The sequence below is a fragment of the Chinchilla lanigera genome, unplaced genomic scaffold, assembly GCF_000276665.1.
Source record: "Chinchilla lanigera isolate Chin_1 unplaced genomic scaffold, ChiLan1.0 scaffold00036, whole genome shotgun sequence".
Taxonomy (NCBI): domain Eukaryota; kingdom Metazoa; phylum Chordata; class Mammalia; order Rodentia; family Chinchillidae; genus Chinchilla; species Chinchilla lanigera.
This window is the reverse complement of record NW_004955437.1, coordinates 15,143,833-15,166,929: the sequence shown is the minus strand read 5'-3', so window position 1 is coordinate 15,166,929 and position 23,097 is coordinate 15,143,833. Positions and strand designations below refer to the sequence as shown.

The 23,097-nt window shown below is 41.2% G+C and overlaps 1 protein-coding gene across 2 annotated transcripts in view; it reads right to left on the bottom strand.

Moving 5' to 3' along the window:
• Kcnma1 (potassium channel, calcium activated large conductance subfamily M alpha, member 1) overlaps positions 1–23,097 on the bottom strand; it is a gene marked incomplete at its 5' end in the record, with an annotated part of 707,467 nt that overhangs the window by 290,345 nt on the left and 394,025 nt on the right. For both annotated transcript variants that reach the window (XM_005389908.2, XM_013517024.1), the window contains 2 exon segments: positions 3,312–3,423; positions 4,283–4,376. In XM_005389908.2, the coding sequence (XP_005389965.1) occupies positions 3,312–3,423; positions 4,283–4,376 (206 nt within the window).

The window sequence follows — 23,097 nt, the reverse complement described above, 5'->3', positions numbered from 1 at the left end:
GAAGGGAAGGGAAGGGAAGGGAAGGGAAGGGAAGGGAAGGGAAGGGAAGGGAAGGGGAAAAAAAAGGAAAGAAAAGATTCCCCTTCTTCTGTTGACTCCAATAGATCTTGTCAGTAGATCAGAACACACCTCCAACCATCATGATTAAGTCATCCACATAGAGGCTATAGATTCAAAAGTATCCAAGTACCCCTGATACCATGATAGTTTAGGGAACACTGCTGCAACAAGGAAGCTCAGCTGCACACTTTTAACTGTGGTAGGATCTGCTTGTCGCAGTCTCCACCATAGTCATGAAGGGGCTGCTACGATCATCCAGGGCCCAGGGGGCCAGGAGAGAATGGACACACACCATAAAATTCAAATTCATGAAGTAAGCAGAATGGGGGGTGATTTAGTCCCAAATCCCCACTGTTCAAATAGGAAAACTGAGTGAGGGTCCAGAAATAAGCAGCGTGGTTGTCCAAGTGCCCAGAGGAATTGAAGCACAGCCAGGAAAGGAAGGAAGATGCCTTCCTCTCCTCTCCCTTCCCCATCCATTTGGAGTTTGGGGGGCAGGTGGAGATGTATATATGTAAACACGTGTGTACATGGGTATGTGTTTGTACTCTGAGCAACAGTTTGTTTTAGGAAGACCCTTACTTAAGAGTTTATCTATGATTTTCACTAAGTTCATGCCACTAACTTCCACTTCCTCCCCAGCAATCTACGGTAATACCTTGGTAGTCCCATGATTCCAAGCTTCCTTTCCACTACTTGAACAGCAAAGTTTGAAAAAAAAAATCTGTGCAATGTTTGTAACTCTGCTGGGTAGTCAAACCAAAATCCAACTTGAAAAAACCTGTACAGGGGGCTGGGGATTTAGCTCAGCGGCAAAAGCGCCTGCCTGGCAAGTGCAAGGTCGTGAGTTCGGTTCCCGGTACCGGAGAAAAAACAAAAAAAAGAAAAAACCTGTACTGCTGAAAGAGTGTCACATGTCGTGTCTCACCATGGACGCAAAGGGGTGATGCTTGGGTCTAAGTGCCGCCCTCACACAGACAGTATGTGGTGCTTGTGTTCGTGCATTCAAACATTTGTCTTTGTGCTTTTTTTGTACTTTATTTGAGTAAAATAACAGAACCATGGCTCCACAAGAAGTTAGTGATCCCAGCAGTAAAGCCAGGAGGAAAACTGTGAGAACCAAGATTGAGTGAAAGAAAGAAATCATTGCAAAACTTATTAAAAGTCCTGGAAAAATGAATTTACAACTTTGGGGCCTCAGAACCAATTATTTGAATTTCCATTATTTTTTGTGGGAAAAATATGTTCAGTTCTCGAACTTTTTGGTGATCGAGCACAAATTTGGCACGAACTGAGTTCAACAAGAAAAATATCATGAAGTTGTCGTTCTGAAACTTCTCATTACTGACTCAAGTCGTAAAGACTTTCTGAGCTGAGAGAGCCTGAGGGGCCATTTAGCCCAATGTTTATCTTATAGAGGGAAAAAACAGGTTACATGAAGAAAACTGAGTTTCCCATGTCTCAAAAGTAGCTAACTGATAGACTGATGAAGCTGGGGCACAGCTCCACGTAGCTTCCTCTCAGCATGCTCCTGAGTTGCACGTAGCTTTAAGGGTCTCACCATTCTGGCTGGAAAACCAAATCCCATCTAAGCAAGCATATCTCAGATAGAACAAGAGAACTTTTCCATTAAGCAAGAGAATACACTTCTACTGAGAAAACTAATTTTTAAAAACCCTTATAAGGATACAGAGACACACACATGTACGTACAGACATATATGTCTGTGTATATATGTGATTACCACAGACACTATTATGAAAGATGCTTACTTTAAAAATATTTGACATTAGGTATGTAATAAATTCACACTGCTAGCAACAACATCCAGGCATCCTGTTATGTGGAAGCATATCTTGATGCAACAGTTTTGGAATGTTATCAAGCAATATCTACAAAATAAAATATATATATTCATTGCCTCAGCAATTCTTTTTCCAGGAATGTGGAATTATCTGTAGAAATAAGAGTTATACAACTATATTAGCTGGTCCATCATGAGGATGATGGCTGGGTGTACTGTGACACAAAGGATGGAATTTTACACAACTGTTATAAAATTTTATTAAATGAATTTATAGTAGAGCTGAAGGGATGTCTATCATGTATCAGTAAGAAGCACCGAACTGCAGTACAATGTGATTATTTAATAGTTTCTTATACCTTTATCACAGTGTTTTATGTGTATGAATATGTGTGTTTGTTCGGGGTAGAATAAGCATGTAAGAAAGATGTGGAAGTCTATTAACACCAAGCATCTCAGCAGAGGTCTGAGACAGATGAAAATGATTAATATTTTCTTGGTATATCTTTTGAGTATTTTCATTAATCACAATATATACATGTTACCTTGAAAAAATTAAGCCAAACAAGTCCTCAAAGTAAAAACAAAAGGAAATCCAAAAATGTCCTCCTTTCTTCCCTAGTAGACCCCATGGCAGTGGAAACACTTTGACCTTATGGAAAAAAATTAAACAGAGACAACTTTGTAAACTGTTACTTCTAGTCCTTGACTGCCATGACCATCCACTGAGCAAGTTACTTTTCCCACTTGACAAAGATGTCACCTTTTGAGAAGATACAGGAAGTAACCTCTGAACATAGATATGAACTGACCTCTTGAGCAGATACAGGAAGTGACCTCAGAGCAAAGACAGGAAGTGATGTCTTGAATAGATACAGGAAGTGACCTGCTGAGCATAGCATCAGAAAAAACTCTCTACACAGGAACGAATTTCAGCCTCTTGTCATCTGAGAGGAAACTTGAGAAGCTTCTCCTTATCCTGCCTCACAAAGGAATCTGTAACTATAAATAGGCCAAGCAGGACCCGCTCTTCGTAAAACTAGACAGCAGATAGAAACTAACCCTGACAGCAAGACTTTTGGGACACCTGAACCAGCCACTTGGCAAGTTGGACTTGTTCCTATGTGCAGCTTTAACGAGTTATGGCTCCACACTCCTCAATGAGAAATGACAGGACCATGTACACAGATGTCCTGGCTGTGACAGTGATGACCACTGGGTTTCAACAATGAAAAAACTACATTACCTGAAGCACCATTTGCGCAAGTCCCTCTGGACAAGTACCTCAAACAGAGGTGTCACCATCAACTTCAAAAAGTAGATGAGAACTGCTCGCATTAATGCATAAAACTTCTCTGTACAGGAATAGCCCAGCCTCCAACCCACCCTAGACTCTTTATTTCAACCAGAGCTCAGGAACCAGTAAAAGCAAAAAGGATCGACTTACCAAGCCAACTTCTGTTTAAGTATACAGACACAAACACGGGAGGGACCGTGAAGAAATCTACTACAGAGTTCACTTCCAGCCAGAACCACAGCTTATCATTGGCTGCAATGAACTGGGGGAAAGAAGAAATAAAGGGAAAAAATGAGAGGCACAGTGCCAGCATTCAATGTTTATTCTTTTACCAAACAGTAAATTTAGGATTTCTGGGGAGGTTTAGAAGAGCTATTATGTTCTTCTCATACTTGAATAACACGTTTATTTTGTTGGCTATGTAGCCTTTTGTAGAGTGACTATATGCTATGTTAGCATTGGAAAAGGATCAGGCAACATATTTTTCTGTAGTTTCTAATACCCTTAGAGGGATGGTTCAGTAACCTTATCTTCTTTGGATTCTCTAATGTAACCAAAAAATTTGTAAGTAAAGCACATGTATGTACATTAACTCACACACATCTCTGTAATTCAGATGTTGTATAACACCTCTTATAAACAGAGTTTAGAATACATCCTCCAAGCCCAAAATTCCATCTGTCCATCTGTCTGTCTTATTGGTTCATCTTTCCAATTGCTCCCCAGCCGAGTGAGCACTGCTGCACTGAACTTTAAGAGCTGAAGAGTCTAGCTCAGGCTGGGCAAGCCCTCAGTCTCTAAGTTACAGCCCCAGTCCTGAAAAGTTTTCTTGTTTCTTTGTTTTGAAGGGAACAATATTCATGCTTGAACAGTGGGCCAGTAGAGATCATCACTTTCAATCCCTGTTTCTCCCTTTTGAAATAAAATTAACAAAGTATTCCAGAAAACAGAGCTAAGGGTAGGGATCCCTCATTGTCTGGAAATCAGAGAGCAGGGGCGTTGTTTATCACAGGAACACTGGGCTTCACCTTGCCCAAAAGAGCACATGTGGCTGGGGGCGATCCCGGGGAATAAGCCTGGGAATATCTCACTGCAGGACTGAGCCATATTGCCAAACTTACCCGCAGGCCAAAGTAGAGAAGGAAGAACACGTTGAAAGCCATGTCGATCTGTAATGTGAAATCTTTGTAGAAATTCTGGCAGGATTCTATTGGGCTATTAGACAGGAAAAAGAAAAAGCAAGAAGTAAATGAAAAGCATCATTACATCTTCACAACGCTAAGAAGAGGTGGTGTACAGGGTAGAGGACAAAATGAACGTTCATCAAATAAAACATTTGGTCTTTCTACCCCCCTGGGATAATCAAGCAAGCATTGCCAGGGGCTTTCCATTCAATCATTCCGTGTTTTGTTCCTTCATTTGCTTTGGGGAGTTGTTGTTTTTTTTTTGTAATTTCATATACATTTTTTTTTTAAATTATCATTCAACAGTTGAACTAAAAATCTAAAGAGTATCATGCAGACACCTTGGAGGAAGGACAAGCAGGAGAGACCACCAAATTCCTTGATTTCATATTAACCCTTAAAGAACTGACTTCTTTCCTTGAGAGGACATACAAGAAGGCTAACAATCAGCCCCCTCGTGCCCTCCAGCGCGTTGGTAGTGGAGCCCATTTTCCATGAAACACAGTGGCTGTGTTTTGGATCTTGTAAAAGTCAACAGTGGATTAACAAAAGGCCCAGGAGCATCTCAATAAAGCTGTGGTGGAGAGGATCCTGGTGAATGTACTGGCTGCACTAAGAGCGGACTTGCTGCGCGGCACTCTGATCTGGGGAAGGGAGCATTGCCCACTGGTAAAGTTCAAGTCTGTTAAACCAAAATGTTGAAGCAGTACTCTAAGGGTTAATTTTTTCTTTTTCTTTTTTTCTTTTCGGCATGCAGGTTAATTGGCTTTGTGTGGTGTCAAGCAGCCAGTGAGCACCCCCAGCAAACTCTACCGGTTCAGTAGTAGGCAGTTCCAAAGGGTACGACTATACAAACTGGTATGTGGCTTCTGTGTGCTTTCCTGCCTCAAACTGATCGAGGATCAGCAAGTGAGAAATCCCAGGATCTGGGTGGGATGGGAAGCAGGAAAGCCTCTTAAACATCTCAAAGCTGAGAATGAAAATTCATGGTATTCTGTTATCAGGATACACATGATAACATCCAGGCCAGAAACATTAGTTATGTGAGGGGAGGGAAAGGAGAGAGAATATGGGGAGAAAGGCAAACCTGGGAAGCAGGTTCCCCCAGCTGGCTAGGAACATGAATCTCTCCCTATAGCAAACAGCTAGCTGGAGAAGGAAGTGCAGGATGAAGGATTTCCGAGCATCAGCACTTTGGAAATCACTGGATGCAATACCAGTTAGTATAGTTGTACTTCCGTAAGGACAGTGCTTGGCCGTTCAACAGGCAGGAATCTGTGCAGTTCGGGAATGCGGGGCCCACTTGGAGGCATGGAAGTCAGTCTGTGCGAATCTCCGATCATGTTACATGCACTGGACCTCTCCATTCTTGAGCTCGATTACAAGTCAAACATGCCCTTTGTCATCTCCCAAACCACAAATCCATGGTAAACCTCTAAACAAGCAGGAAAAGAAACCTATATTTGCATGTACAAACTAAGCAGGCGGAATAAAAACAGCACTGAAAAACAGTTCATTTGCAAAGAAAATGAAACTGCAGGTTTTCTCTAAGGTAGAGAATTGGGAGGAAAGTCAAGATGGCATTTGGTTAGTCCAATGCCAAAGGAAGCAGGAGGTCAACATCACAGCCTACCACTCCTCTTTGCCTGGTCTCCTACACACGTATTAATTTTAGATACTTCTGCAATTCTTGGCCCAGGTAGTGCTTTGTTCTGTTTTAAGAGCAAGATCCACAGTTGTACAGGTATTAGGGTTCCTAGTCACCATACTTTCAATAAAAAGAAGTGCGTGAAGGTTGACTAAAACATCCACTATAGATTTCAAGGACTGACTGAACAGTGTGGCTCTGCTACAGGAGCTGCTGGCAAGATATGCTTCTGAAAAAACGAGTGAGTGAGTGAGTTAGTGTGTGTATGTGTGTGTGTGTGTGTGTGTGTGTGTGTGTGTGTGTGTGTGTGTACGACATCAAGTAGGCAGAAAGGTTTGGTTCCTAAATTTGTCATGGAAAACCCACTATCACTTTACGGAAGCCAAACCATAATCTTACTGTTATCCTCACGATAGTCCTTGGTGTAGTTATTGGTGGCATTTTGGTGGGATCTCATGAGTACTCTGTCTCCTATTAAGTCCATATCTCTGTGATTACGTTGGTGCTGCCCTTGGAATACAACTGATTGGAAAAGTATTTGCTAAGCTGATAGCTCAATATCACTGAGGATATTTTGGGTTAAGAGAAATGGAAGTAGATATTCAAAGAAGCATAAGCAATCAGGCTATAGCAACTTCTTTCTATTGTTCCTTGCCTTCCATCATTTCTCTTGTCCCCTTTTCTATTGCCCATACCCAAACTCAACAATGAAAGGGCTTACAGCTACAGGACGCCATGTTGAGAAACATGCCTTAATATCCTCGATTTATAGAAAATAATGTGGGAACTATAATAAACTTTTTCTCCAGTATCCTTTCAAAAATTTAGAGCTGATTTAATCATCATCTCATTATCATTCCTTGAGTCCTAGACTTTAAGCTGAAACAACACAAGAAGTAAACTACACAGCTGGCATGAGTGGCTATTTGTCCCATTGAAGCTCACAGGCAATAGGAGCACAGCCTGATAGATGAATGGAGTGGGAAAATAGGCAGGAAACTGGGACAAAACAGAGACAGGCCTCAGGACCCAAGTAAGACCTGAGTAATCAGGGAATGTATTCCATATCCCTTGTAGCAATTTCTTGCTTGCCACAAGAGCCCCAGGAGAAATGTCCTGCTGGGCTTTTCAAGTGGCAGTGGAACTGTTTATCAGGATCCCCTCCGAGATAGATACTCCAAGTGCCCACAGTTCAGAGACTCACAGTCAGAGACCAGAGTGTGGAGATTCCAAAACCTTATTATTTCATTCCCCAAATGGAAACAACCCATGGAGAAGTCCATTGATCTTTTAAAAAGAGAATATATAATTCAATAACCAAGGGGTTGGCCAACCAAGATTTATTTTTCTCCCCAAGAGACTTTATCTTAATGATCAGTGCTCAGTGAAGGGTGGAGAATGAGATACAAACTCCTCTTCCTTCTGGTGGAAAGCAGGAGCGTTTCCTTGTCTAGATACACTGAAGTTTCAAAAGCTAGTAAAGAAATTATGCTACTATTTAAAACTACAAAAAATGACTCTGGGTCACATATTTAAGTTTAGACTGCCATTTTGTTGAGGCATGCTCAATTCAGAAAAGTCTTTGGGTAGGCACATGTTGATAGAAAAAAAATGTGGTGTTTTAAGAACAACAACAAAAAAGCAATAGTTATGCCTCTGGTAGTAGAAAACTGACTTATCCTAAACCATCTCTGGTTAAGTAACCACTTAATAACTAAAACAGACAAGATACCTGGTCACTGATAGACTTTCTATTCTTAGGCTCCCACTATCCCCAGATGAAGTGTAATATTAAAGCCTTAAGTACACTTAGCATTTTGATCAAGATGCTAGAGTGAGAGCCTTCAAAAGAACCTCACTGAAGAGTTGTTTCTTATATGGCAAACATTCAACATAACATAGAAGTTAAAATGTAAACTCCGATTTCTGCCTGACAGTCAAGAAAGGGCATGCTCTGTGCATAGATGAATGAGTCTCACCCAATATGGAAAATAAACTTCTTTCTTCACTTATTTAATAATATAATTTCCAATTAAGAGCCTTGAGTGGGAAGATAGAAAAGATAGCTCTTCCTGGAGACTGACTTTCTAAGGTGTAGGCCAAGCAAAGGCTAACCAAGGTTTTCTTTCACAGGGCAGATGAGGCCAAAGCCAAAAATCTCACTGCTGATAGTAGTTTCTGTGGATACTCGTGTCATCTCCAAGAGGAAAGCACTGACCCTTGCTCTCAGCCTCTGTCCTTCCCAAGTGTTCCTGAAGTTTTCCTGCCTCCCAGAGCCTGTTTACCCAAATCTGTGAAGCTGCTTCTCCAGGCAGTGGTTCTCAAACTCTGGTACGCACTGAGAAGGCATTCTTTAAAGACTTGCTAGCTTCCCCAACCTCTCAGAGTTTCTGATTTAGTAGGTCTGAGGTGAGAGGGTCCTAAGAATTTGGTTTTTTAACAGTTCCACAAATGATGCCAATGTTGCTCAGCTGGGGACCCTGCTTTGAGAACTATTGCTCCCGAAGAATTTTCTTGAAACTATGCACTAATTTTAGGTGTTGTGGCTTCAGAAATTCCCTGCCGGACCTGAACAGAGATGAATGAGTGTGCAAGCCCGCCCCCGGTAACCAGTTGCGTACCACTTAACTAATTGCTGAGATCAAAGGGTTGAATAGCTATTTTCAGTTTCAGATGTGAACAAGAGGGGAAAAAATTAAAAGGATACCGGGCAAGTAATTACAATGCCACCGAGCAAGCATCACCAGTGGACATCTCAATTAACAGAGTGTGCCTGCTGAGCGCATTGTCAGTTTCCGATTCAAATGAAAAATGAAGTGTAGAGGAGGAAGAGTTACGGAGACTGTGGTTTATAAGGGACAAAGAAGTGTTAAGCAGCTTAGGACCACCACCACAACAACAGCAGCAACAACAGCAACCACCATTCTAGATGATTTAATAGGGAAGTGACAGGCTGAGAAGCAATAAATAGCACCTTGTGAAATAATTTCAAACATTCAAATTCTCCTCATTCCGGTGGCTATCCCTTTTAAATTGAGTGGTGCTCTCTTAATTCCCATCAGGATTATGGACCAGCAGAGTTCAGCCCACGGCACTGCAGACATGAATCAATTCAATAAGCTTAATTATTCCAGACTCTCCTGTCTCACCTCCACAATGTTGCCAGATTAATTTAATTAAAAGATGTCATTTATCCAACATCATGGCTCCCTCCTGTCTCATCCATCAGCTCTAAGTCCGGCTGTGAAGAACCTCCAAAATCTAGCCTCACCCACATCTGCCTCGTGATTTGCTACTGTGCTTCACTGCTCCCATGACTTCATGCCTTCATGACCTCATGACTATGACTCACGTAATCCCACTTCTACATCTATGATTTTGTTATGGCCTCTTCAAATGCTCTCCTCTCATTGTGTTCAAAAGTCAGGCAGATTTCAGGGCCACTTGACCAATCAAATGACTTGTACCCTTACTGATTGCTCCAGTCTCTGGATTTTTCTCAGTACTGGAATTCTAAACTTCCCCAACCAGTTCACTTCAGGTTTTCAAGTCAATATAGCAACACCTGGCAACTGTATAAAGTTTACTCATACTGTTGCATTTGGTCCTCAAAACAAGGCAAAATAAAACATCTTTTGTTTAAAAAAACTTCAGCTGGAGATATAGCTCAGTGGCATAAGAACTTGCCTGGCAAGTGCAAGGTCCTGAGTTCAATTCCAGGTATCAAAACAAAAAGCTTCAATTTACAGACAGAAAAGCAGAGGTGCAGATGCCTGCCCAAGATCATGTAGTTAAGTGGCAGAGTTGGGACAGAGACCCAATAGCCTCACTGTTGTACTCTCTCCCCTTTCTACAGGACCATGACCTCCTTGGAAAAGAGGAAGCACCAGAAGACTGAGTATCTGCTATCTACATGGTCTTAGATGACACTCGTGCAAAAACAAGGGGGTGCACTGGTGTACAGAGGTCAAATAGCCCTAGTAAACTCTATGTGGTAGTCTGGGAAAGTTCATAGGAAGCTGCCTGTCCAATTTGTACCTAACCTTCCTCTGTAAAGAGGTCCAGGTAGGGGCTGGGGATTTAGCTCAGCGGCAAAGCACCTGCCTGGCAAGCGCAAGGTCATGAGTTTGGTTTCGGGTACCGGAGAAAAACCAAAAAAAAAAAAAAAAAAGAGGTCCAGGTAGCTCATTAATAATCTCTAGAAGTCCTTCCTGAGACCCTAGGTGGTGATGGAATCCTGGAGACTCACGCCATCTGTTGAGGGGAAGTTCTTCTACTTGTATAGGGATAATTCTTCATTATCTATCTGCTTTAAGGGAAATGGCCACCAACGTGTTCTGATTTTCCCTTGCCCTCTTCTAGAGCAAGAATGAACATAGTGAAAGCTGACAGCATAGAGATCCTGTGAACACTCATAATTATGGACTAGAAAATAAGCTTGTTTGTTTTTTTGTTTTGGTACCAGGAATCGAACTCAGGACCTGGCACTTGCCAGGCAGGCACTTGTGCCACTGAGCTATATCCCCAGCCCTAGACAATAAGCTTTGTACCCCATTGTATCCAATCAAGACAATGAGTAAATCTGACACCATGCAGACATGCAGATTTATCCAAGGCCAAAAAGGAAGTCACCAGATCTAGGTGACGTGAAGTTCTCCTCGTAATACTGAGCAGATTAAGTGTCTTAGTTTTTCTGCCTACCAAATCCAATGAAAAGCCCCTGCTAGACAGAATGTTATGAGACTAATCTAAAAAGGGAGGCAAGTCTTTGCAATGCACTCCAACTTAGAACTCAACATTGTTATTTACATAATTTTAGCTTTCAGAAAAAATACCTTGCAAGCTAATGTGATAGACTTAGCATGAATGACATGAGACTGACTAATGATTGAGAAAGGAATAAAATTTATTCTAAAACATTGTCTCCTAAATTGAACGGCATCTCAGGACTGTTCAGGTCTTGCCTGAACTCCAGATGTAAGTTTTGTATGTTTTCACTTTTTTGATGCCTCATTTTAATTACCTGGCCAGAGGTGTGTACTTAACAGGTCATACTTCCCGCAGTGGTTCTTTTATTGTCCACAGTAGGTGACACAGATATTCATACATTGTGGATGCTTTTATTAATTTTACCAAACAGAATTAAGTCTGTTCTGTTGACTAATACTATGACTTTATCCAGAGCATCTTGAGGTAGTTATTGCCTAAGCTGTTATGTTTGACAGGTGGATTGTGTTCAATAACTAATCAATACTAATGATAATGGCATCAAAATGGGCTCCTTTTTAATCTGAAAACACTTTTCTTGGACATTATTAAGGCTCTAATGTGAACCAAAAACACTTTTTGTTACTCTATAGTATTGATCTCTCACGATTTCAAGCCCACTGGTTAAATGGTTTTGCCAGGAAGCCCTCAGTTATCATTTGTATCAGTAAGTCTATTAATCTTTCTGACAACAGCTTCTAATTAGGCCTCCACTCAGATGATGAGATGTGATCCAATAGCCATAAGCACATTCACCAGTAGAACTGTGTTGAAATGAAGCATACAGAGAAGAAGTATATAAACACTCACAACTCTCTGAAATCTTATGTGCTCTGTAATCTTGAGTAATATGGAGAAACCTAGCATAGTAATAGCAACAGACTTCAGAGCAAGTGTATGGTGCAGGGTGTCTCCTTGAGAATGAATTCCTAAGAATGAAGCGTTCTTCTAGGAAACAAAGGAAGTGACATACATTGTTAATGGAGAGAACAAAACATGTCAGTTCCTTACACACTGGATGTCTCGATGAAACACACAGATGATTTGTTTCCAAGAAACTGAAGTAATACGATCCCTGTCACTTTCTTATGGAGCTCTTCTAAATTTTCTTTCAAGATTTCAACATTTTATTTGTGCTTAGACTCTCTTTTTTTAAAATCTTCATTCTATATCTTTTTTTATCCCCTAATGCACCTAGATCTAAAGCAAAATGTGAGCACTATACATCAACCTCAATAACAATAACAATCAGCAGACAAGTAGACTTGAGTTTGATGGATGAATTGAAATTCCAGCTCTGTCACTTACAAGGTGTATTATCTTGGGCAAATAATTTGACCCCTCCAACCCTTGATTTTCTCATTCATAATCTGGAGATAAATATACAAATTTAAAGGGCTGTTGAAGGCATGAAATCAGATGACAAGCTCTCAATAACTGGTGGTTATGTTTAAAACTAAAGTAGCAACAATAGGGATAATAGCAGTAGCTGCTTATGAGAAGTCCCCAAAAAGGCAATGATGTACAATAAGCTCTTGATTGAACATTTCACTAACATCTGGTATGATTTTATATGTTAGTATTAATTTTGGATAGTACTAAAGAAGAAACAGAGAAAAGTATGTTTTGATGAAGACAGCTATATAGTACCATAAATACTAAATAATCAACCAAGAGTTCCTGAGAGAGAAAGCTATGAGTCACTTTAATAAGTGGCCATAGTAGGCTGGGTATTTTCTTTCTCTTAGGTCTTAGGCAGAGGAAAGAAACTCATATGATTTGTTGGCTTAATGTGGGTCTAGAAGACAGGCAAAGGGATGAACCAGTCATACATCTTCCAAATATCTCTTGCAATTCTACTTTTATAATATCCCTTCCTTCACTGTTGGGATCGTAGAATGCTGTCCAAGACAACCTACCCACTAATGTTTATTTTCTCCAGCTTATCTACAGACTACAATTATTTCAGTCACAGTTGTTATCAGAGTAGAATTAGTGCTCATATTTGCCAGAAACTTTTATGTAATAAATCAGATTTAAACTGTTATATAAAACACAGTCTTGCCAAACAAATGCTGCTTGATTTATTTTCACTAAATTGTTGGAGGAATTACGACTGATTGACTTTTACTCACTCATTGTTCTGCCTCCGCTGAGTCGGACACCTCCTCTTTTGTAAAACTTTCATTTTTGTAGCTAAGGGAAGGTATGGAGTAGATACTTCAAATAGCGGTAAACTCATATGCACTAATGCACGTATACTAGAAACCAGAGGGAAGCTTCTTCAGGTTCTTCAATGAGCCATGTATAGGTATGACGTGATATATGTGGTTATGTGCATATACATGTCCGCAGCTTTGCAGTACAAATGTTTGCCTTCCATCCAATCCAGCCCCACCCTGGGTCTGTCCATGAAATAGGACAGCCTGGGTGAAGTGATGAAAATGGGGAAAAGAAGAAATGAAAGAAAACATCTCAGTTCTGAATGAAGAGCTAAGGAACCAGACACAAAGCTTGCTAAGTGGTGCAGGTCACCTTGGCCCTAGGAGCCACATTCTTCTCATACTTGCAGAAACTTAGATCTAGGCAAGAATGGAGGATTCATCCAACCAATACCTTTGGCCTCTGGTAGTTTTTCTCTGGTTACTAAGTGTTATCACATATCTACTAAGAGGGACATAAAAATCATCTCTAGCTAGTAATGCTCAGCAGTCAGCTCTAAGCCCTTGAGTAGCAATGGCATAGCATCACTACTTGTGAAGCAAGAACTCTGAGAAAAGTTTCAAGGTGCTGTAGTGTCAGGTCTTGTCAAATAAGAAGCTCTCGTAATCACATAGAGATTACCAGAGGCTCCTTAAGAAAGCATGGGCCCTCTGTTTGCCAAAGACTAGACATAAGGATGAAATCAAGCAGGTAGGTTGTGATGACCACTGCATACAGCCTTTCAAGTCATTGTGACTCCTTTGAGCTGTAGTTAGATGCAGACATCAAAATTCTTCTGTCTGATCCTTCTTTTTCAGGTGTTTTCCTTTGATGCTCTGAACAGTTACTGGTCATTTACTAGGTCTCTATTTATCTGTATCCTATGCTCCCTTCCCTTGTCACCTTCCTTGCCCTTGGCATAATTCTAACACACCTGGACAGGCTGAACTTGGCATTACCACCTTGTTATGGGGCTTCCTAAGAGGACTTAAAAGTTTTGAAGCCAAAACTACAAACACTAAAGCCGAGCCCAGCATCTTGTGAATCTAAAACTGGCCGTCTAATTAGATGTGGAGGTTAGGAGTGGGTGAGTCAAGTCCCTTTCCTAGTCTCTTCAATGAACTCCAACACCAGCCAGCAGATAAAGAACTCTATGACAGTTCCAACTGTGTTACCTCCCTGCCACACCTGAATTCAGGTAGTTGATTCAATGTCTACACTAATAAAGGTTACCACTACTGCAGACCTGCCTGGTACTGATGTGAGGAAGCTTGCAAATATTCGGGGAGAAATGTAATTATGCAAAGCAATAGTTACTCCATTATCCACTGCTTTACTTTAAATAATAAAAAACAATCACATAACATATATATTTAGCACAAGGATACCAATTTGTTGAAAGATCCATGTGAACTTATATGTGATGCTAACAGATAATTCTGATAGCTTTGTTTCTGACATCCTGTGGTTGTTTTGTTGTTTCTGCTGTTGTTGTTGTTGTTGTTGTTGTTGCTGTTGCTGCTGCTGCTGCTGTTGTTGTTAAGAATTTCTAAAAAGAAGACACAGGGAAAGACCTGGTACAAGTCTTTCAAATATCTAGCACAGAAAATAATCATACCTTTATTGTTCAAGAAAATAAAGTAGCTGTGTCTTAGCTCTGTCTTTGACTGACAGCTGAGGCATGGATGTTTTGCAGGTATTCCTGTTTAGTTTTGTTGAGAGCTCAGCAGCCTCACAGCCAAAAGGAGAATCTGACATGCTGCTGATTAGTAGCCATGACTCTGCTAAGGACAAGGAGGGAGTCATTTCTCAAGAACACCATAAAGTAACCTGAGTGGCAGAGACCAACACCACGCTGTGAAATCAGACATGACCAGTTGCCTCTGGAAACAAATTGCCTTCATTAAGGGGTGGGGAGAATGGTATTGACTTGTTAAGCTCTATGATTATGCAATCATATGTTCTTCTAATTTCTGTCTCAACTACTTCTTAACTATTGGAACATTTCTTTTCCTTCATTTTTTTCATTCTTTTCTGTTTCTGGTTAGCACTGGAAATCATTTGCTTATCAGGATTAATTTTGTCCTACTCACACCACAAAAATAACACTACCCTAACAATGGTGTCCACTTGAGTTTCAGATCCAACGTTAGAAAGGAATGTTGTGAAAGACACACTCATTGAGGTGAAGTTTCTTTTCCCTTTCTTTCTCCTGCAGTTCCTCTTTTTAATTCTATTGCCATAGCTTTGATTTTTCTCTAGGGTTGTTTTTCCCCATCACTGTAAAAACATCTCTGTGAGGAACCTAGGATGCCCCCAGGAAGCTGATTTCTTAGGATTTTCTCCTTTGTCTCTATGAATGTATCCACTTATTCTCACTGTCCGTTTCAGAAATCCTTTCATTTTTTTTAGGAAGCACTGTTTTTCTGAGAAAGAGAAATAGGCTTCTTTTCTAAAGAACCTCACAAAGAGAATCAGATGTTTCCTTTACCAAGCCCCCAGATAAAAGCTCCCTGAAGTGAGAGCATTTCAACATATGGGTCAGGATCACCTGCCTACACAGGTCTGTACTCTAATTCCACTGAAGCTCCTTACAGAAAGAGAAATGTTCCCACTTGGAAGACCTCTGTACTGATAACCAGAAGAACATGTCATGAGATGCTAAGTAAAGTTCACTTCAATAGGGGGAATAGGATATATTTAGTAGAATGGGAGGTGCAGGGAGAGCATATAATCTACCAAGACCTCAGAACTGAGGACATCACAATCCACAAGGGAAAATAAAATAACAAGTCTTCGTTTTTGTTTTATTCTGATTGCTTAAGTGCATAGCATTAGTTGAGGGGCTCTGACAAACTAACATATCAAGAATTCTCATTCCTACTGTCAGAATTGCAAAATGCCCCATCTGTCCTTTTTCTCACTATCTAGCCCAGGTCTGTCTAAAATGTAAAGTACGTACTTACTTGAAATAACACCAACTAAAAAATTCCAGGGGAATAAACAAATCCCATCATTTATGTTTCACAAAAGTCCATTCTGAGAATACACAGGAGAAAAAAGTATACATGTTAAGAAGAAAAAAGAAAAGAAAGTACTCGTAAGTCAGTAAACATCATTAAGGCAAAAAATTGTATTTTACCAAGGAGAGAAAATGATCACAGTTACTAATCAATAATGCTGAATGCAGGGCCAACATGCTTTGATGAATATAATACTCTTTTATAGTATTACTAGTTTATGCCTTTTAAAGGAAAATTAATGATATTCCTAAGCACAATAAACTATGAGAAAGACAAACGATTATATTTCCCAGGGCATTTAGCTTCAAAGGTGATTATTAGATCTATGCAAACCTATACCAGGAGAGGTTGTTCAGAAAAACATGTAAAAGGAATTGTGATACTGATCACATCCACACAAAGCTAGGAATGTGCAGGAATGATCATCAGTTGAGTTACTACTTGGAAAACTGACCCTTGCTTCTGATCTCTTTGTCACTATTAGCATTTATTTAGTTCAAGCCTACCGATAGATTCATTCTGTCTTTCCCAATGTGCTAGCCTTGAATTTTCAAGGGAAAGAGCGGCGTCTGCACTATCTCAGGAAATCAGGGGCCCACAAGGACGTCTGGGGAGAGTCCCATATTCCAGTGCTTCAGTGGCTTGGAATGTTCGTCGCTTTAATTCCAAGCATGCATCTTGTGCTCGCTACATTCAGGGCCAACCGGGGGGAAGCACGCTGCATGCATGGGTAGTGCAGGGAAAGAGACTGCTTAACCTGGAGGCGACAACCAAAAGGGTGAGGTTGCATCATGCAATGAAAACCACAGCTTGGCCTTAGCTGCCATGCAGAAAAGACCTACATCAAAGAGTCTGCTGTGCGGCTCCTGGGTAAGAGTCGATATGAGAGAGGTGAGTTACTTCAGCAATGAAGAGACAGGGGCAGAAAAAGGTTCAAACCACTATAAACAGAACACCGTACACAGCGCGGGCATTACACACAAGAGGCAGCTTTGGGGTGAGGGGTAGAGACAGGAGAGGAGGGGAACAGACCAGGTTGTTACTCTGATGAGACAGTTTCCCTGACACCCTGTGTGTGTATTTTCAGTGTCTTGTGCCTCAGCAAATAACCTCATGAGAGTTTTTAACATCAACCACAATTGTTAAGGTGTTTTGAAAATTCAGGAGGAGGGAAGCATCGGTGACGTAAGGATACACACCATGGTTTCCTGGAGTGACGGTTCATTATAGAAGCAGAGCCGAGGCCGGTCAGATAAGGCACAGACAGTTAAGTATCAACATCCTTAACATTTTGGCGACAAAGCTTATGAGGACTCTTTGGAAAGAACGTGGTGGCAAAGGAACCCAAGATCTTGAGAGCTGGGTGGCGCAAAGGTAGATAACTCTATGCAGCCATACCCCAAAAGCCACCTGGGACCCTGAATCTGAACCCACTCCCAAGTGAAGCCAAAGCATCTTCCTTTCAGCATGCACGACAGGTCAGTGAGTTCACCCCACACACGTCTACCATGTAATGGAAACTTAGACACAGGTCAGATTTCCCCAAGGTATTTTGCGTTTTTTTTTCATCAAAATTGATTGAGCAGCAAAAAATATTAAAATTAAAGTTTTTATTAAAGGAATAAAAAGACTGCTGATCCAACAAAGGCCCATCAGGCTGGCCTCCAATGTAAAGGCTACGTTAGCTATGTGAAAAGTGCTTTCTTCTAAGTGGCCTGTTTAACATGATGCCTGTTTGCTTTTTCCTGCCCTTCTGCCTTTTGTGATCGCAGACACACTGAACACAACTCAAGGAACCATGTGGTCTGATCCTAACCTGTTATTTCTGGAAGAGTGAGGGGAAAGCAGCCTCGTGCCTATAGATTACTCCTCTGAACTGGTCGTCCTGGAGCCCAGCATTCTTGTCCCCTGTGTGTGTGACACCTGCATTGAGAACTCAGGCACGGTGTGAATGAACGAGCAGTGTACCATTGCACCCTTCCATGCCTGGGACTTGAGTGCCACCAGGACACACATCTAGAACCAGGTCATCCCAGCACCATTGCCCTCATTCCTTACCCTGCAGCTGCTTCCCCTGGATCACAACTTCTCCCCTCTGATAGATTAAAAACTTAAAGGCTTAAATTAAATCTTCAAGAGGAATATATCTCTGAATACAAACAGGATAGTCTGTACTACTACTCATTCCATAAATAACTCCAAGTATCCTCTCCATGGACAGGCACTATACTAGTTTGGGGGACACAGACTTCAGGAAAACATAGTTCTGACTTTTGAGTAGCTTTGCACTTCACAGAGGAGTCTATCCAGATTTGAATTTCTGGCAACAAATATGCGAAAGTAACTTGCTTCACAGCTCTAAGTATCTTACGTGACATTCGGCAACTTAATCTCTTAAGACTTCGATCTCATCACCTACAGATACAAATAATGACTACTTCCTGTGGTTGCTCAGAGAAATAAATGAATTAGTAAATGGTAGCTGCTTTGTTAGTGGCCAGCATGTGGAAATGCCATGTCAGTTGCAGCCATTGTGGTCATGAATTTAAAAACCGGGTTAAGACAAAAGAAAACAAAGGGCTCTGGAAGCAGAAGATGTCTCTGCCTAATTGCTGGGAGAAGTCTCAATGAGCAGACAACGATGAGGAAGAGAAGAAAGATGAGGCACTGAAGCTGAGAGGAAGCATGAGCAGAATATGGCGGCACAAGGATGCAGTGCATGCTGGGAATGGAGGGACACCCTCCCTCCTCAATGACTAGAGCCTAGTAGATAGAACTGGATAATTAAGTATTTGAGTGGCTCAGCAGCATTTCTCCTCCTTATCCCGAGGAAGCAGAGTCAACAGAAGGCTAAATGCAGGATATTAATGCCATCCTCCTTGTTTTGACTCTGAGACCAATATGGAGAAGCAAGCAGGAGAATGTGGAAACCAACAGGTCAAATCCCAAAGGAAAAAATAGTTACCTATACAAGTACTAAGATGAACCATGGTGGCTGCCACATCTATGCCACAAAGAAATTAAAGCATATGGCTCTTTCTCTTGAAAGAACCTACCCAGTTAAGAAGCTGTCATTTTTGCTATTTGGAACATGGTCCCTAAATGACAGTAAGAAGTCACAGAAAGTGGACATCTTTCAGTACCTTGAACAGGGCCATCTGTACATATTAAACCTGCACCAACAATTATAGACAACGACATGGGGTCACACTTGAGCACAGAGGGGAGATATAGCCATCACTTTCTCTGCCTTCATGGCTCATTTCCTGGAGGACTCAGCAAGACCTTCAAGTCATCAGACCCAGCTGCCTTTACATCTTCATCCCACTCTTGGGACCATCCAGATCCAATGAGCAGGACCGACTGGTTTTCCTTCACAAGATTCTGCATATTAGGGCTTTAGAAATCTCAGTTCTCAAGAGGCTTCCTGAGGCATAAATCTCAGGGGTGAGGGTTTCTTTTGGGTGGAGTCAAAAGAATAAGAGGGAAGACACTAGTTTCTGAGGATGTGCTTTGGCTTTAAAATGTGACCAAATGTGTTTGATGCCCACTTCTAAGGCTCAGTTTTCAAGCATGATGGGAGCTCTACACCCTCAGGTCTTCGAGCAGAAGACCATCTATGTGGGAAGTACCGTCTATGTGTCTATGCGTTGCTGTGACCCTGTAATCATATATTTGGTGGATTTCTCTTTGCTGAGTCCATTCTAGTTTGGGGTTTCTGTGAAGCAAGGACAAGAGTACAAATACTGAGATGGGGAACAAAAACTCCTGCATATGGACTTAGAGAGAAGATGAAAACATAACATCCTGAACTCATCACAGGAACACAGACCAAGAGCCACTAAGGTACGTACAGATGCCCCTATTCAAACACTTTGCTGCCTTGCAGACATTTGGGGAAAGGCTTCGGGCTGGGATTACTCAGTAGGAACAATGTCCAGCAATAGTCACTGGACCATGGCTCCTTTTTTTTCTTTTTTAGGACAGTGTAATAGTTCTTAATTAAAGCTTAAAAAGAAAAGATCTAATCCAGGTGGCTCCTGAAGACCAGTGAGTCTGTCTGGATCTGAAAAGTACACATTTTTCTTGACTGTTTCTCTCCTAGTACCTGGTGACCCAATGAAAGTAGGTGCCTCTTTACTGCTGCCCCTGGCAGACAGACAGACAGTCAGACATGCACACACCACCACCACCACACCATACAGGGAGCAGTAGAAAGTAGCATCAGAACCTTGTCACCTTCTCCAGGTTACATCCGGGTATTCAAGGGATGGAAACCCAGTGGAAAACAGTAAGGGCTAAAAGCTCCTGTGCATGGGGCCTGACATCTTTTCCAGCAACTCCACAGTACAGGCCCTCTGTGACAGAGCCAGGACTCTGTGCTCCTATGCAAGCATGCATTTGCAAGGGATTTTAGGTGACCCCAGCAAAGTGGGAATGATTTTCAGCTGACAGCAGGTTTATACTGAATTAACAGAACAAACCAAGGGTCAAGGATATGTTATTTTTTAGGTGAGGGGGTGGGTGATGCTTTTTAACCACCATCCTATATTTAAAAGTAGCCAACTGAACAGCAATTGTTTCTCAGTTGATTTTAAGCTTCAATCTGTCATTTTGAAATGAGTGTGATTTTAAAATTCATCAGTAGGACTTTATAAAATTTTAGGGTTTCCTTTCTAAGTCATTTATTTTTCTTTTTGAAATGTGATTTCTTGCTTGAAAATTACTCTGTGCTGCTAGAAGAGTTCTTTTTTAAAATTTTTTTTAAAAAGCAAGAAATAAAACAGTTTCAAAACAGGCTAGTAGGAGAATAACAATAATCAACACATTGCATACTGCATATTGCACATTGCATATTCACAGTAGTTGCTCAAAGCACAAGATATAAGATGAAATATTGTCCAGAAAGTTACTAGCACAAGACTTTCCCCTCAATGAACCAAGAAAAACCAGCTGTGTAACTATCTTAACTGTCTTGTGTATGTATATATTTTTTCCTTTACCCTTCCTTCCTTTCCCTTTTCTCTCATTACAGTTTTTCTTTTCTTTAGAAGAGTTCTATATGCCTACTGAGGAGATGATGACACAAATCTACAAGGGATAAATGTTGTGGGTTCATAGAGCCAACAATGTTTTTGAAAATGGCAAACCTAGAAGAGTCCTGTACCTGAGTCAACATTATTGTGCCAAAACCTCTTTTCCTGTTTAACAATCTGCTATCACTATGCAGCATCTGAGAATTATCACTGAGGGAAGCTGGATAAGGGAACCCCGATATACTGTGCTGTTTTTGCAAATTCAAGTGAATCTTAAAATATTGCAAAATAAACTTATAGCCGGAAGTACTGGTGCACGCCTGTAATCCCAGCACTCGGGAGGCTGAAGCAGGAGGACTGCTATGAGTTCGAGACCAGCCTGGGTTACAAAGTGAGCTCAGGGCCAGCCTGAACTGCATAATGAGACCCTGTCTCAAAAAGACAGAAAAATTAAATAAAAAAAAAAAAAAACATAATTTAAAAAATCAGTTATTCACCTGTTCAGTTTTGCTGCAGCCAGGAGCCAGAGCTGAGGTCTATTTTGTGGTTCTATGAATCTCAAAACAAATCTGTAAACTGATTTCCTTAAAAAGCATTTATTTGTCACCTGTTATGCTTGCGTGCTGTGTTCAATTCCAAAAGACGCAAAAGATGTATAAGAAACTGCAGAGATGCAAATCGATGTTCACTCTCTTATTCCCCTTCTCAAAGGACACTAATTGAAGCAAAGACATTGTTTACCCACTGTAGGAATCCCCAGAGACAAGCTTCAAACAGAATCAGCTGTCAATAAATAGAAGTCATTAATGTGCTAAGGAAGCTCCTGGAACAAAACTACAGTAATCTCAGGTAAGCAGATGTCAGGCAGCAGGCTGCGCTGAAATACGCTGCTGATGTTACAATGACTCCCCTATTTCACATAAAGCTGGCCCAGGACTAAGCTACTCTTTTGCTTGTTTGCTCTTTTTTAATCTCCCTCTTTCCCTTTGCAGAGCTCTATGCTCATCAATAACTGATACCAGTTTAATTAAGGTGGAAGCTGATACTACCAGCTACTTAGATGCTAAGATACAACTGAAAGTTTCCATAATGCATGTCTAATAGTGGAATTGAAGATCAACTGGAAGGTAGAAAAGGAGATGTTTTGGAGGCCCCTTCCCAAGTCACATTTGGGTGATGACCCAGTCTATCAACTAACGTAATGCTTGTTCTCATCAGTAAGGTCAAGAGCAGAATGAGCCAGAAAGGGCAAATGCTTAGCATGCCTAAGAATTCACTAGGAACCCAGGAACAGCTTTATCTTTCTGACAAGCTTCCTCGAATAGGAACAAAAGAAAAATGGAAAACTGTGCAAAGAGTAGAACCTCTTGGAACCAAAGCCTTAGCAAAGGGCAAATTCAGTCCCTCCTGAAATAGAAGATGCATCACTGCTGTTAACCTGACACTGCTTACACCTGCAGGTGGCCTGGACTTAGAGAGTGCCTAGAACTTCCTCCTTTCACTCTCTAAAGGATAAATGACTAAAAAAACCTTGCTCTTGGCACAAATGAGTTATTCGAAGGATTCCCCGAAAAGCGAGGAAACTCCTAATGTGAAAAAAAGCCCTAGCTTAAATTTGTAAGGAATTTCTCAACCAATAGAAGCCAGAAGACTCCCAGAAAGATCTGTCAGTTGCAAGAATAAGCACCAGCTAAGAATGGCAGGTTGCTGTGCTCACCTCTCTATTTCACATCCGTGCATGCCCCGGTAAACTTCTACTTATTTGTCTTTGAACAACCAACGCAGTGGTCACCTCTGAGAAGCCTTCCCTGATTTTTCCTTCATCCAGGATAGCTAAGCCCTTCTCCGGGCTCCTTCTTTCTTTACGGAATTTCTATTCCAGTACTCATCTCTGATGCAGAGGTTATTTATTTGTTTGTGTGTCTGTGGCCCTTCTCTGCTGCACGGTGAGCTCTCTCGCGAGAGGAGCTTTGTCTTTTGTGTCTTGGATTCACTAGCATAGTGCCTGCAAAGTAGGTCCTTAACAAGACTTTAAAGAACCAAGATGAGGCACTAACCACACAAAGAAATCCTTTC